General features: G+C 42.3%; 2 protein-coding genes across 4 annotated transcripts in view; one reads left to right on the plus strand and one right to left on the minus strand.

Annotated features, from left to right (window-relative positions):
* The window catches only part of mcph1 (microcephalin 1), a 285,601-nt gene that overhangs the window by 132,600 nt on the left and 137,497 nt on the right, over positions 1-15,504 (minus strand). The gene's annotated exons all lie outside the window — the stretch shown is intronic.
* The window catches only part of angpt2a (angiopoietin 2a), a 100,159-nt gene that overhangs the window by 39,483 nt on the left and 45,172 nt on the right, over positions 1-15,504 (plus strand). Inside the window, exons 2-3 of the mRNA XM_052025079.1 lie at positions 2,197-2,343; positions 7,664-7,785. Coding sequence (XP_051881039.1) covers positions 2,197-2,343; positions 7,664-7,785 — 269 coding nt within the window. The remainder of the gene's footprint in view (positions 1-2,196; positions 2,344-7,663; positions 7,786-15,504) is intronic.

Below are 15,504 nucleotides of genomic sequence, written 5' to 3' on the forward strand. Positions count from 1 at the left end.
CGGTAGTGTAGCGGTTAGCGTAACGCTATTACAGCGCCAGCGAACCGGGTTCAATTCCCGCCACTGCCTGTAAGGAGTTTGTACGTTCTCCCCGTGTCTGTGTGGGTTTCCTCCGGGTGCTCCGGTTTCCTCCCACATTCCAAAGACGTACGGATTAGGAAGTTGTGGGCATGCTATGTTGGTGCCGGAAGAGTGGTGGCACTTGGGGGCTAAACCCCAGCACATTCTCAGTAACACAAAAAGACACATTTCACTGAGTTTCGATGTACATTTGACTAATAAATAAATGCCTTATCTTAAATATCTTATCTTAATCAGAGGAATTATTTATTTAAAAAGTTGACAGCTTTGAGAGAAGGCCAAGCTCCTTCTGCTTGTCTCAAGTCTGTGATGGGGGCTTCTGCACTGCGCCACCTGAGACCAAGTTGGCACTGAGATCTCACTGGAGGGCCAACAAGATTGCTTCCATGGACTTGGCCCTGGTGAGTGGGACCTTCAGGCCCAATACTCCAACAGCATAATGATAAAGCAGAGGTACACCACGAATATGATGTCTGATCCTAACAGCTTGGTCGACATTATTCTCATATATGAGGCACAGTTACGTGTCTCTATTGTCCAAGTCAGGAGATTGTGAGGTGACAGAATTCAGGGTTGAAGTTGTCCCGCCAAGATTCAGGCATCACTGACTGTGAGCGGCTGATCCCCCCGCCCCCCCAGCCGTAATTTTCAGATATTTAAAATACTTGAATACCTGCACATTTTATTTTCAGAAAGAAAGTGTGACGCTAATCAAAGATAAGTTGTACAAATGACAAAAAATGGTACTTTCATTATTGACCATTGAGCTCTTTGGGGTGAAAGCCGCTCTGACAACTTCAATGTAAAGCCATAAATTCTAGCCAATGCAGGGAAAAATGACTGACTGAATGTAAAAAAAATCTGATCCTAATTTTTAATTAACTTAAATGTAATTAACACTGAATTTTCAACCAACTTGTTTCAATGACAAGCAAGTGACTATTGAAGATGTTTATGTAAGCAGTTATGAACAGCTGTAATGGAACAGATTATCATTACAGCCTCCCAGCCCCAAACTCTGAATTGCATATATCACATTGCTTGAAGTAGGACTAAGGTGTAATTTTAGGAACCAGAAGGACACAATATAATGCCACAATAGCTTAGGAGTTATTAAAATCCAAGCTTGAAAAGTCAAGCTGAGCTTGCTTAATATCTGCAAATAAGTAAAATGTTTGAGGATTCCACAATATGCTATCCTTAACTAAGTAGAAGCCATAATCCAAACTGCAATGATTCATAATTAATAGATTCTTGTGTGCAGTGACAAGCTGGAATATCTGAAGAGATAACTAAAGATATAGATGAAATGCAATTAATGGTTATTATTTACTTAGACTTTCAAGAGGTATTTGGTAAATTTCCACGACATTTTTCTTGAAATAATTAACTACAAATTAATTTGTTGCATTGAAAACTGGTTGGACATAGCAATAAATGGAGGCTGAGGACACTAGATTGTGTCAATTAACACTTATAAATTAAAATTGTTGCTGAACTGAGAAGAGTAAAGGAACAATCAAAGTACCTAATTCTGTTAAGAAACATTTTGTGGACCAAGTTTTATTTGTTTCTGCTATATGGTGTCCAATTTTCAACATGAACCTTCAAAACATATTGATACATTGAACAGGATTCACCATGGGTATTAAGATGAATTTGGGACTGAGGACTCGAGGTTAAGTGAAGGAATTCAGATAAGCATCTGTTTAAAGATAGAGTGCTGGAGAAGCAGCACTAATGAAGGAACATGCTTTAACTCTTGTTTGGAATTCCTATCAATGAGATCAGAATGAGCAAACGGGTTTAAAACTAGTAAGGCTCGTGAAGCAAAGATTAGAAGAAATCCACCCTCCTCAGAAGCAGTGGAAAGGTGCAACAGGCTGCATTTACTGCTTTGAGTTTAATGAAAGGCAGTTCTGAATGTGGTATAGGGATAGACATGGAATTGATGTAGAGAGAGTTTATCGTAGTCTTGCATATCTGCAGAGGACAGATGGATAAATGTAACGGTGGGAGAACATTGTGGAGATCTTTGGGGGTCAGGAAATATTTCATTTGAGCTCACCTTTAGACTTCAGTAAATGGACTGAGATCTGTGTTTGCCTTTTATAGCTGGAAAGCTACATTCAAGACAATATGAAGAGTGAAATGGTGCAGATCCAGCAGAATGCAGTGCAAAACCAGACAGCAACCATGTTAGAAATAGGAACAAATCTGCTCACTCAACAAACTCGCAAAATAACAGATGTGAAAGCTCAGGTAAATAATTGACTTGAGGTCTTTACATAACCTCTAGTAATGTGGCGTCAAGTGGTTTCATGGTAATGCATGTTAATATTTGGCTCAAAATGATTCCTCACCAGAGGGATCAGGTAGCTTCCTGTGCCAGGCCAGTGCTCACTTTTATCATCCATTTGAATGTACATCAAGGTTTCTCAGGAAGTTGTCCTGTGCACACACCTCCACCCATGCTTAGTCTTTTCCTCTGTCAAATGGCCTCAGCAAAGGTGCAGATAACCTACTGTTACCTGGGCCACTGCCGATATTTTTCAACTGCAAAGTGTGCAGTATAAAAACAAAAACACTAGTTTAAATTTAACACAATATTCTAGCTATAATTTATAGAGATTTTTTTTTTGAAGAAATCTGGAAGTCCTGTCCTAAACTCATACAATTTATGTTTGCAAGTGACAGAAAGTAGAAGTGAATTGATAGTCCAATGCACCCTGAACGTAGTGAGGGAACATGCAAAAATAGGACCAAGTTGTAACATCAAAGCAAACCTGCGTCTTTTCAGCCAGTAAATTACTACTGTAGCTTGGAAACTGCCACCAATTAATGGAACAAATGAAGTGGAGAAAAGTTACACATCATTTATTATAAAATCATCAATGATTCAGATAAATAATTAAATAGGCAAATGCTGATGTCACACTATGTCATCCTTGCAATTAGACCTTTTAAAAGACAAAATAATCTGTAAGAATCAAAGAAATAAGAAGTGCAATCATATTGAAAGACTGTTTTATCATGATTATTAATATCTCTATTTAAAAACGTTGATTTTAATCACCCCTTTATCAATATTAGAACATAGAACATTACAGCACAGTACAGGCCCTTCGGCCCACAATGTTGTGCCGACATTTTATCCTGCTCTCAGATCTATCTAACCCTTCCCTCCCACATAGCCCTCCATTTCTCTATCATTCACGTCTCTAAGAGTCTCTTAAATGTCCCTAATGTATCTGCCCCCACAACCTCTGCCAGCAGTGCATTCCACACACCCACTGCTCTCTGTGTAAAAAACTTACCCCTGACATCCCCCTTATATCTTCCTCCAATCACCTTAAAATTATGTCCCCTTGTGATAGCCATTGTTGCCCTGGGAAAAAGTCTCTGAATGTCCACTCGATCTATGCCTCTTATCATCTTGTACGCCTCTATCGTCACCTCTCATCCTCCTTCTCTCCAAAGAGAAAAGCCCCAGCTCACTCAACCTATCCTATCAATCAACCTATCAATATTGTTTATCAATATCCACTGTTTGCATCAGCTCCCCAGCACAACAATACACATGAAGTGGGTATAACACAACACGACAAGTCTGATTCATTGCTCACGTGAACTAAAGTTGGATGCACTAGATATTTAACCACAGCAAAGAATGTATTTATGCAAGAAAAACATTCTTTTGTTGAAGTTCTGAACATGGAACTGTTGGGGAAAGATTTATACTGATGTAAAGTTTGCAAACATTGAAGAGTAAAATTGATGATAAATTCCTAAAATTCTTAAAAACAAATTCACCAGTCGAGGGATGGGCAACTCCTTCAATTCTGCACAAAATAACTGGATTCCAATAAAATTCAGGCTTTAGAAGAATACTACTGCTTTTGGATTTCCCTACGAGATTAATAAAATTTACTTAATAATTGCATGCAGAACTCAAAAGACAAAGTAAAAGGCAATGAATGTGAAAATAAAGTTCAAAGGAAGTTCATACCATGTTGATCAAAAGAGAATAGAACATGATCTTAATTTCTGCTACTCACTGCTCCTTTCTTATGGATGCTGAAGAGTAACATTCAGTTAAAGATTTAAATGATAACACAAGGAGATTAACCAAATTACTTATCTCTAAGAACTCTTACAATTTTGCTGAGGAATCTGACTATCTGTAAATGTGATAATAAATAACACTAACCTTTTGCAAACGCACTTAACTGTTGTTAATGTGTGGTGAATCACACAATAGTACATTATATTGCTGACAAATTAAAATCTGAAAATAAAAAAGCTCGACACCTAAAATTTGGCAAGTTAGCAATCAACATGATAATCAAGGAATCATTGATAGTAAATATAAAACCTATAATTCCCAGTAAAACAAGAACAAGTGGAGTGTAACCCAAAGAACATTGAAATGAAAAATGTGATCACAGACATTGTATCGTTTTGAGCTGATGGGAAATTGGACCAAAAAATGCAGTATATAACATCAGGAGAGAAATTTAAATTGTGAAAAATTTATATTTAATATAAAACATTGCTCTGTTTGAACAGCTGTACCATTCTAAAAAATAAATGCTTCACCACAAACAGAGCCACCTCTAGGCACCAAAATGTGGAAGGTGAATGTTAGGACAGAGCTAGGTCCTAGAAGGAGGTGTTAGGGAGTACCTCAGAGGAGTGATAGGTGAAAAGGGAGGCAGGCTAAGGGTCTCAGTAGGTCAAGGCTTAGCCACAAATGGTGAAGGAGTGAAGCTTGAGGATGCTCAGATATCGGAGAAATTTCTAGGGTGAGGGGAGGTGACGGAAACAGGGAAGAGCAAGGAAACAGGGCGATTTGAAAACAAGGGTGAGAACTTTAGACGCTTAGACATTGCTTTAGTAGGGGCTGATACAGGACAATAATCCCCTGAGATTTACTTTTTCTTCAATGAATATCGCATTAACTGAAACTACCTGTGTTTGTTAAATCTTGCTGAAATATTAAGAAATAAAATGCATTCTGTTTCTCTTTTCAATCCATCTTTGCATGGGTCTGTGCAATATTTCCAACATGCACCTTTCCACTGTTTTCACATCAGCCCATTCTTGTTATGGGTTTGCCCCTGGTCCTCTGTCCTCCCCTCATTGATCCTAAACAGTCAGCCATGCCCAACCTACGCTTGCAAAAGGTAACTTGCTGGTGAACTTCAGTTTCTCAGAAAATAACTTAAGGTATTAGAGACACAGGAGACTGCAGATGCTGGAATCTGGAGCAACACACACAAAATGCTGGAGGAACTCAGTGGGTCAGGCAGCATCTGTGGAGGGAAATGGACAGTTGACGTTTCAGGTCGAGATCATTCATCTGGACTGGAAAGAAAGAGGGCAGCTACCAGGATAAAGAGGTGGAGGGAAGGGGTGGAGAAAGGGCTGGCAGGTGATAGGTGGATCCAGGTGAGGGTGGTGATAGGTAAGTGGGGGAGGATGGGAGAGTGGGAACGATGTCAGCAGCTGGGAGGTGATGGGTGGAGGTGACAAAGGGCTGAAGATGATGGAATCTGATAGGAGTGGATGGTGGGGCCTGGAATGAAGGGAGGGAGGTGGGGAGGGGAACTGGTGGGAGGGGTGTGTGGGTGATGGGCAGGTGGGGAGGGAGGGGGAGGGGGAAGAGATATGGGGATGAGGGCCAGTTGGGTCAGAAGGAGAGAGAAAAGAGAAATGGGGGGGAAAGGGACAGAGGAAGAGCAATTACTGGGAGTTTGAGAATTCAACGTCAATGCCGCCAGGTTGGAGACTACCCAGGCAGAACATGAGGCGCTGTCCCTCTAGTTTTCAGTTAGCCTTGGCCTGGCAGTTGAGGAGGCTGTGGACAGATATGTCAGTATGAGAATGGGAAGTGGAATTAAAATGGCTGGCCACTTCCTCAACTAATTGTTATTTTTCTCTAAATGTACTTCTTCTCACCTGTGAGTTGGCTGGGCATTTGAATTGACTGTTTTACCCAAGGCTTTTGTGGCAACATTATGATAGCTTTAACCTGACGGATGAAACATCTGCTTCCATTGGTTAAAACAGACATGCTTCTTGGACATGGAGTAACACACATGTTCTCCTGGATCAATCTGTTGTCAGTTCCTCAGCAATGTGACGCTACTTGTGGACAGAACTGTGAAATAACAACAGTGGCAGAACACTCTCCAGTGCCTCCCTGGATCAAGGTCTAACTCTGGGAAAGAAAGATAAAGTATCCTTGCACACTAGACAAATCAAAACTGTTCACAGCTCGAAACTCTACGGGAAATTCTGCAAGTTAAAATGTACACACTTTGTATTAATTAAGCAAACCAAGCAAGTAACAGCCATGTGAACCAGCAAAGTTTTAGGTTTAATCTGTTAGTTGTTCTGAATGGAATTGGAGGAAGTGAGCACCAGGCAGTGTGACTACTTTGGATTTACGGGGAAGCAATTCAAATCACCAGCCAGTGCTTACAGTACCTGTTGTGGGTGTCTGCTGAGGATTCAACCAGACTTTGATGTGATACCACTTAGGACAGTATTGTTGTCAAGGAAGTAGAATGCCTTCTTCAACAAAAGGGCGGCACGGTAGCGTAGCAGTTAGCATAACGCTATTACAGCGCCAGCGACCCGGGTTCAATTCCCACCGCTGTCTGTAAGGAGTTTGTATGTTCTACCCGTGTCTGCGTGGGTTTCCTCCGGGTGCTCCGGTTTCCTCCCACGTTCCAAAGACGTACGAGTTAGGAAGTTGTGGGCATGCTATGCTGGTGTCGGAAGAGTGGCGACACTTGTGGGCTGCCCCCAGCACATTCTCAGTAATGTAAAAAGATGCATTTCACTGTGTGTTTCGATGTACATGTGACTAATAAATATCTTAAACACCGGCTGGGCAGACAAGGCTGCTGAAATCCTATTCCAGCATGAGCCACTTGTTTTTCATCACAGGGAAGGGTATAAAATTGGCAAAAGCCACAAAATGTCAGTTGATCTTGTTCTGTAAAGGGAGATCCTCCATTGCTCCTCTCAGTACAGTATTTGTTATTACAACTCTTCAGTAGATTCTCCCTACTTCTCAGTCTGCAGGATAATTACCTTCCTGCATTTCTTTTTCATCTTTTGCAGAGACACTGCTCATAACTTGGAAAATAATATTCTTGCAGTGCTCCCCAGCCCATTTCATTTTCCACAACATCTCTCTATTTCCAGGATACATGGTTATTTGGCAGTTCAGCCAAACTATCTCTTTCTTATTCAAGGCAGGTATTTACCCATGCCACCACTTCTCCATTTCCTCAAGATTTCTGTTCCTTTCTAGTGAAAAATCCCTTCACAGCATTATTTCTCCATACCAAAAACAATATTCAGCATTTTCGAAGACAAAATATTTCACTGATTTGAGAGGAGAAACAATTCTCTGCAAAAGAGACCCTGAAAGAAAAAGGTTGAGATTTCTAGAGGTGGCAGGAAAAACACCCGGCATGCAGAGAAAGCTTTATCAGGTCTAATCAAAATAGGATCAGAGCATTTCAGTGTTTCTCCCAATATAAACTTTTCCATCGGATTTTTCCAGGTTCTGAATCAAACATCTCGACTCGAGCTCCAACTTTTGGAAAATTCTCTCTCAACGAATAAATTGGAAAAACAAATAATGGTCCAAACTGATGAAATAACAAAACTGCATGAAAAGAATGGGTAAGTAAATTATCGAGACCTCTAACAACCACTGTAAGCTTTTCTATTTCTTTATTGTTCATTTCTCTGAGTCTGTTTCTAAAATGTCCAAAAATTACTGCCTTGGCAACTGGCTGTGAAACAAAATACATGCATTCTACCACCTAACCACTCTGTCTGTATCCCCCGCCGTCGAACCTTTGGGAAAATATTTAGCTGTGGGAGGGGTAATTATGATGCTATTACACAGGAACTTGGGAGGGTAAATTGGGAACAGATGTTCTTGGGGAAGTTCACAGCAGAAATGTGGAGGTTCTTTAGGGAGTACTTGCATGGGCTTCTGAATAGGTTTGTCCCATTGAGGCAGGGTAGGGTTGTTAAGAAGGTGTATGGTGTGTTGGCCTTCATTAGTCGGGGTATTGAGTTCAAGAGCCACGAGGTGATGTTGCAGCTCTATAGAACTCTGGTCACACCACACTTGGAGTATTGTGTTCAGTTCTGGTCACCTCATTATAGGAAGAACGTGGAATCTTTAGAGAGGGTGCAGAGGAGAATCACCAGGATGTTGTCTGGATTGGAGAGCATGTCTTATCAGGATAGGTTGAGTGAGCTGGGGCTTTTATCTTTGGAGAGGAGGAGGATGAGGTGTGACTTGATAGAGGTGTACAAGATGATAAGAGGCATAGATCGAGTGGACCGTCAGACACTTTTTCCCAGGACGACGATGGCTAACATGAGGGGACATAATTTTAAGGTGATTGGAGGAAGTTATGAGGGGGATGTCACAGGTAAGTTTTTTTTTACACAGAGAGTGGTGGGTGTGTGGAACGCACTGCCGGCAGAGGTTGTGGGGGCAGATACATTAGGGACATTTGAGAGACTCTGAGATAGGCACATGAATGATAGAGAAATGGGGGGCTATGTGGGAGGGAAGGGTTAGATAGATCTTAGAGCAGGATAAACTGTCGGCACAACATCATGGGCCAAGGAGCCTGTACTGTGCTGTAGTGTTCTATGTTCATTCTGCCTGTATCCCTGCCATCTAACCACTCTGCCTGTGTCCCTCACACCATCAAACCATTCTGCCTGTATCCCTGCCATCTAATCACCCTGCTTGTATCCTTCCCCCCATCTAACCACTCTGTCTGAATCCCCCCCATCTAACCACTCTGTCTGAATCCCCCCCATCGAACCACTCTGCCTGAATCCCCCCCATCGAACCACTCTGCCTGAATCCCCCCCATCGAACCACTCTGCCTGTACCCCTCACCATCAAACCACTTTGCCCGTATCCCTCCCACCGTCTAACCACTGCCTGTATCCTTCTCACCACCTAACCACTCTGCCTGTATCCCCACCATTGAACCACTTTGCCTGTACCCCCCACCATCAAACCACTCTGCCTGTATCCCATTCCATATGAAATTTTCTGTTCACATAATTGAAATCAAAAAAACCAAGAGTGTCACATTGCAAATGGACTGGCTGCTTGCGGAAGCACTATGGAGCCACTACCAGCAACAAAGTGGAATTACTGTGCGATCAGGCAATACAAGTGGAGAGAAAACAGAGTTAAGGTCATGGATCAACAGCCTTCCATTTGAACCGATGTTTGCTGGCCTGAAGCATTAACAATGTTCGTCTCTCTACGGGTGCTTTGTCTGCTTTTATTTTAGAGTTTCAACATCCACCCTATTTCGCATTTACAATTATTGGGTAGCACTTGCAAGTTCCGTTACCAAACTTTCCATATCAAGCTGAGAGGAAGGGCACACACATAAACTTTTATGCATACAAGTCTCAAACATCACGTCAAACAAAGTAATAATACTTGGTAAAAATGCAGACTGAGTAGCTTGTGCCTCAGATTTGACTATCTCGTGCTCAGTGATTTCACTTCACTCGGTCTGAACTTCTCAAGTATAATGGGATGGGAGGCTGACCAATTGTAAACGGCATTGACCAGTTTAAACAGAAACAAGTCTGGGTCTCACTGACACGTTCCGAAGACCAAGTCTGTCAGCTCACTCCACTGGTAGATTCCATCAGGTTCCAGAGGCAGAGGGAGCTCAGCCTTGCTGAGGTTCCTGAGCACATCACCTCTTGGATCCTGGCGCAGGTTAGACTTGGCAGGATCCAGGACTCCATCAAGGTTGCCGCGCAGGTTGATAGGGTTGTTAAGAAGGTGTATGGAGTGTTGGCCTTCATTAGTCGGGGTATTGAGTTCAAGAGCCACGAGGTAATGTTGCAGCTCTACAGAACTCTGGTCAGACCACACTTGGAGTATTGTGTTCAGTTCTGGTTGCCTTAATTATAGGAAGGATGTGGAAGCTTTAGAGAGGGTACAGAGGAGATTTACCAGGACGTTGCCTGGATTGGAGAGCATGTCTTATGAGGATAGGTTGACTGAGCTAGGGCTTTTCTCTTTGGAGAGAAGGAGGATGAGAGGTAACTTGATAGGGGTGTACAAGATAAGAGGCATAGATCGAGTGGACAGTCGGAGACTTATTCCCAGGGCAAAAATGGCTAATACGAGGGGGCATAATTTTAAGGGGATTGGAGGAAGATATAAGGGGGATGTCAGGGGTAAGTTTTTTTACACAGAGAGGGGTGGGTGTGTGGAACGCACTGCCGGCAGAGGTTGTGGGGGCAGATACATCTGGGATATTTAAGAGACTCTTAGATAGACACATGAATGATAGAGAAATGGGGGGCTATGTGGGAGGGAAGGGTTAGGTGGATCTTAGAGCAGGATAAAATGTCGGCACAACATTGTGGGCCGAAGGGCCTGTACTGTGCTGTAGGGTTCTATGTTCTTTTGGCTTCCAATGGGATGCAAGAGACGCAGAATAGGAATTCAAGGGCAAGGGGCAAGTTCCTTTAACTAAAGCTCTATAGAACTCTGGTTAGGCTGCATTTAGAGTATTGTGTGCAATTCTGGTCACTTCATTATAGTACGGATGTTGAGGTGTTAGAGAGGGTGCATAGGAGGTTTACTCAGATGCTGCCTGGATTAGAGGGCATGTGCTATCAGCAGAGGCTGGACAAACTTGGGCTCTTCTCTCTGGAGCGGCGGAGGCTGAGGGGTGATCTGTTGGAAGTGTATAAAATTATGGGGGGCATAGATAGGGTGGACAAGCATTCTCTTTTTCCAATTATTGAGCGATCCAATACCAGAGGGCATGCATTTAAGATGAGAGGGGGGAGGTTCAGAACAGACATGAGGGGTATGTTTTTACTGAGAGAGTGGTGAATGCCTGGAATGCGTTGCCTGATAGGGTGGTGGAGGGAAATTCTTTGGGGGCTTTTAAGAGGGACTTGGATGGGCACATGAATGAGAGGAAGATGGAGGGATATGGGTATTCTGTAGGTAGGAGGGATTAGGTATGTCGGCACAACATTGTAGGCCCAAGGGCCTGTTCTGTGCTGTACTGTTCTATGTTCTACGTTTTAAAGCAAACATTTCAGCTTGTACTAATATTTTCAATTACAAGCTTTTGTTTAACTACTTATTTATTTTTAATTGTTTTATAATCTATTTCAATCACTTAATTCCATTTTAATAATTTTCAAACATATCCCTGAACGTCAGAAACATGAAGAGAACTTAAATATGCACAGCTTTCACAGCCAGTAAAACAAGGTGGATGCTTAGAGAGAGAAACAATCTGCGGGAGGAACTCAGCGGGTCGGGCAGTGTCTGTGGAGGGAAGTGGACAATTTTGGGTCAAGACCCTTCACCCAGTCCAGATGAAGGGTCTCAACCTGAAATGTCAACTGTCCATTCCTCTCCACAGATGCTGCCTGACCCGCTGAGTTCCTCCCGCAGATTGTTTGTTGCTCCAAATTCCGGCATCTGCAGTCTCTTGTGTCTCCAAGGTGGACATTTGATAGTACCGAAGCTTTCAGAGCAACTTCAGAAGCAGACTTTCCTTGGTGCAACACCAGTCACATCATGCCAACAGACTCTGCCAAGCTATGGGCAAACAAAATAGGCCTCCTAGATCTGGACCTTGGAGACAACAGGCAGTGGTCCTGAAGTTCTAAGTTGGATGCCGGCCACCAGGATTGGCACATCATTTATATAAATATTTGTTCACTCAAAAAGACAATTATTTGAAACAAAGGAAGGTGACAAATAAAGACTGGTCAGCCAGCCAGTGGGAGAACAGTGAAGACTCACCAAGCAAAAAAAAGGCAGCAATTAACACCCAGGGAAGGGGAAAACTATGCATTTAAAAAAAATATTTTGAAAATGCTTTTATCCTGCAAATCGTTTTCAAAGAACTCAGGGCTGTGAAGGAAAAAAAATAACTTCCATAATCTTTTGAAAATGAGTAATTTAGAAAATATTACACTTAATCATAGTTGCTTTATCTGTGCTTGATACTCTTGGTTTCCCTGAAGTAGTCTGACCCAGTCTCTGAGACTTAGTGCTCCATTTCAGTTACATTGAACCATTGCCTGCCTGTGCTACAGATATGCCGTGTGACTGCATCACCCTGTGCAGAGCTCCCAGGATGCTGTACACTCATTCAGTGCCTGTTACACTGGTAGGTTTCAACACATTCCATTCACATTACATTGATTGGAGACCAAGCAATGATGATCCATTCAACTAGGTTCAAATAAATAGGATAATTCAAGGGTTTCCAGCTGCCACTACTTTAAGATATGTCCTTCTGATAAGAATGCAGGTCAAAAAAAAGAATGCTTACATTTGTTGTCTTTTTAAGCAGCAGTAAAATGGGGAAGTGGACAAGGTGACGGTGTGTAGCTTTCTGGCAGGTTTGGGATTGTTATGCATTCCACCCAGAAAGGTGATACGAGGAGCTTGATACTATCTGCACTACAGATTATATGCAACTCCCCTGAATAAACAACATTACTCTGAGTGAGAGTCGTGGAGAGGTACAGCATGGGAACAGGCCCTTCAGCTCACTGAGTCCATGCCGACCATCAAACACCCAGTGACACCCATCCTGCATTCATTTCTTTTTTTATTCTAAATTGGTTTATTATTGTCACATGTACCAGGATCATTTCATCACATCAGTGCATTGAGGTAGTACAAGGGAAAACAATAACAGAATGCAGAATAAAGTGTTACAGTACAGAGAAAGTACAGTGCAGGTAGACAATAAGGTGCAAGGCCATAATGAGGTAGATTGTGAGGTCAAGAGTCCATCTCATCATACAAGGGAACCATTCAATAGTCATAATAGTGGGATAGAAGCTTTCCTTGAGCCTGGTGGTACATGCTTTCATGCTTTTGTATCTTCTGCCCAATGGGAGAGGGGAGAAGAGAGAATGTCTGGGGTGGGAGGGGTCTTTGATTATATTGGCTGCTTTACTGAGGCAGTGAGAAGTATAGAGAGTTCATGGAGGGGAGGCTGGTTTCCGTGATGTGCATGGCTGTGCCCACAAATCCCTGCAGTTTCTTGCAGGCTTGGGCAGAGCAGTTGCCATATCAAGCTGTGATCCATCCAGATAGGATGCTTTCTTTGGTGCATTGATAAAAATTGGTGAGGGTCAACAGGGCATGATGAATTTCTTTATCCTCCTGAGGAAGTAGAAGCGCTGCCCACATTCCCATCAACTGCCCCCAGATTCTACCATTTACCCACACACGAGGGGCAACCTACAACAAGCAATTAACCTACCAACCCGCATGTCTTTGGGAGGAAAGTGTCTCCATGCTGTCCAGTCCACAGTCCCCATCCAGACTAATCCTACCTACCCACATCAGCCCCATTGCCTTCTATGTCTTTGCAATTCAGGTACTTGTCTCAATGCTTCTTAAGTGGGGAAGTGGACAGGGTGGCGGTGTGTAGCTTTCTTGCAGGTTTGGGATTGTTATGCATTCCCCCCCCCCCCCCCCCCCCCCCCCCCCAGAAAGGTGATATGGGGAGCCTGATACTACCTACACTGTAGATTATATGCAACTTCACTGAATAAACAGTAACATTACTCTGAGTCGCTCTTCTAAGTTATCAGTTTCTTTTCAATGTAAGAGTTGAAGTTGCAAAATCTTGGTCTAAGTTTTTTTTTAAATTTCATATTACGTAGCTTACTCCCTCCTATAAATTGCCCCTCGTGAACGGGTGACTGGTAGAATCTGGGGGGAGTGGGTGGGAATGTGAGGAGAATAAAAGGAGGATTAATGTAGCTCTCTGCACCTATCCCACCACCTCACCCCAACCCCTTCAATTCTGTCTCCTGGCTCAGAACAGGGTCACACATCACCAACTAAACATTTGACCCAGGACCACAAGGTGCAAATCAACCAGGCGAGTGGTTTATCTTAAATAAATAAATCAAATCTTGCAGGGATGCTAAACTGGATGAGTTCAGAGTGGACAAAGATGAGTTCATGGAAAGATTTTAAAATAATATCGAGAATTTTAAAATAAAAGTAGCCAAATTTTCCTCTCATCATGTCACATTGTTGGTCTGTCAGCAATCAAGTGGACAGCTGCCTGATTCAATTATAACTCAAAATGCACAACATCAATCATTTAAATTTACTTCTGCAAGTTTTCACAGGGTAGCATGGTTAAAATATTTTCTCTCTTTTCCCCACAAGTTATCTTTAGGCACCTTTATCGTCGTGGCAGAGAAAAATGTTGTTACAATTGCAATCATTTCACTGCTAATGTTTTGACTTCTCCAGATCTTATCAAATGCACTTTAGTTGCTTTTTCAGTTTGACACCAGATTTCCTTCACAGCATCTCCTCCAGTTGTCACTTGTTGCTGTTGAGAATTAATGTGTCTGCCTTTAAGTTTTTGTGCTGTCAGTTTTGTGTTTTTCTTCCCTCATTATTACTTGTTGATTGCAGACCCAGCTTCCATGAAGAACATGGTACAAAAATAAAACTAAACTTATTTCATTGCCAGCTGTTATCCAGCTAATAACCTTTCTCAATACCGTATTTGTCAAAAGTACGAATTAGACACGTGAAAATATAAAGTCCAGAGCTGGATTTGCAGAATTGGGCTGATAAATAGCAAGTTTTCAAAAGGTTCCGTGTTGCTCTTACAAAAGTTCAGAGACAGAAGTGAAAACCCAGTCAGCATAGATTGAATATTCAACTTTTAGTACTTTGTGTATTTTATTGCAAAGTTGTTTTATTTGCCAATTGTTGATTATTACAAGGTAAGAGGAGTAGGCGACCTGGTCCTTTGAATCTGCTTTGCTGTTCAAAGTCATAAATTATCCTGGGCAACAACACTTAGTCACCTAAACCTCACATCCCTTGAATTCCACAAGTCTCCACCCCGAACATACAAAGTGACTGCCTTTGCAAGCCCTTTGGAGTACCCAAGTCTAAAGATTCACAACTCTCCAGGTAAAAAAAATCTCCCAACCTCAGACCAAAGTTTCCTGCTCCTTGTCCTAAGGTTGTGACCTGTAGACTCAGACTCTCTAATCAAGAGAAGGAACCTCTTATTTATACTTCATTGAGATATTGTGGACAGGTTCAGTGCATCTGAGTGAAGTTATATAAACTCACAACACCGCTCAACTTTTTCGGCTGCATTTGAACTGATCTAATCTGTAAAATAATGATGTTGAACCACTCATAGAGTCAAGGACTTATACAGCCCTTCAGCCCAACTCATCCATGCCAACCACGGTGCCTACCAAGCTAGTCCCATTTGTCAGTGTTTGGCCCAGGTCCCTCTAAACCCCTCTTATCCATCTTCTTAGCCAAATCTCTTATAAATGCTATAGTAC

The sequence above is a fragment of the Pristis pectinata genome, chromosome 10 (assembly GCF_009764475.1).
Source record: "Pristis pectinata isolate sPriPec2 chromosome 10, sPriPec2.1.pri, whole genome shotgun sequence".
Classification (NCBI taxonomy): Eukaryota; Metazoa; Chordata; class Chondrichthyes; order Rhinopristiformes; family Pristidae; genus Pristis; species Pristis pectinata.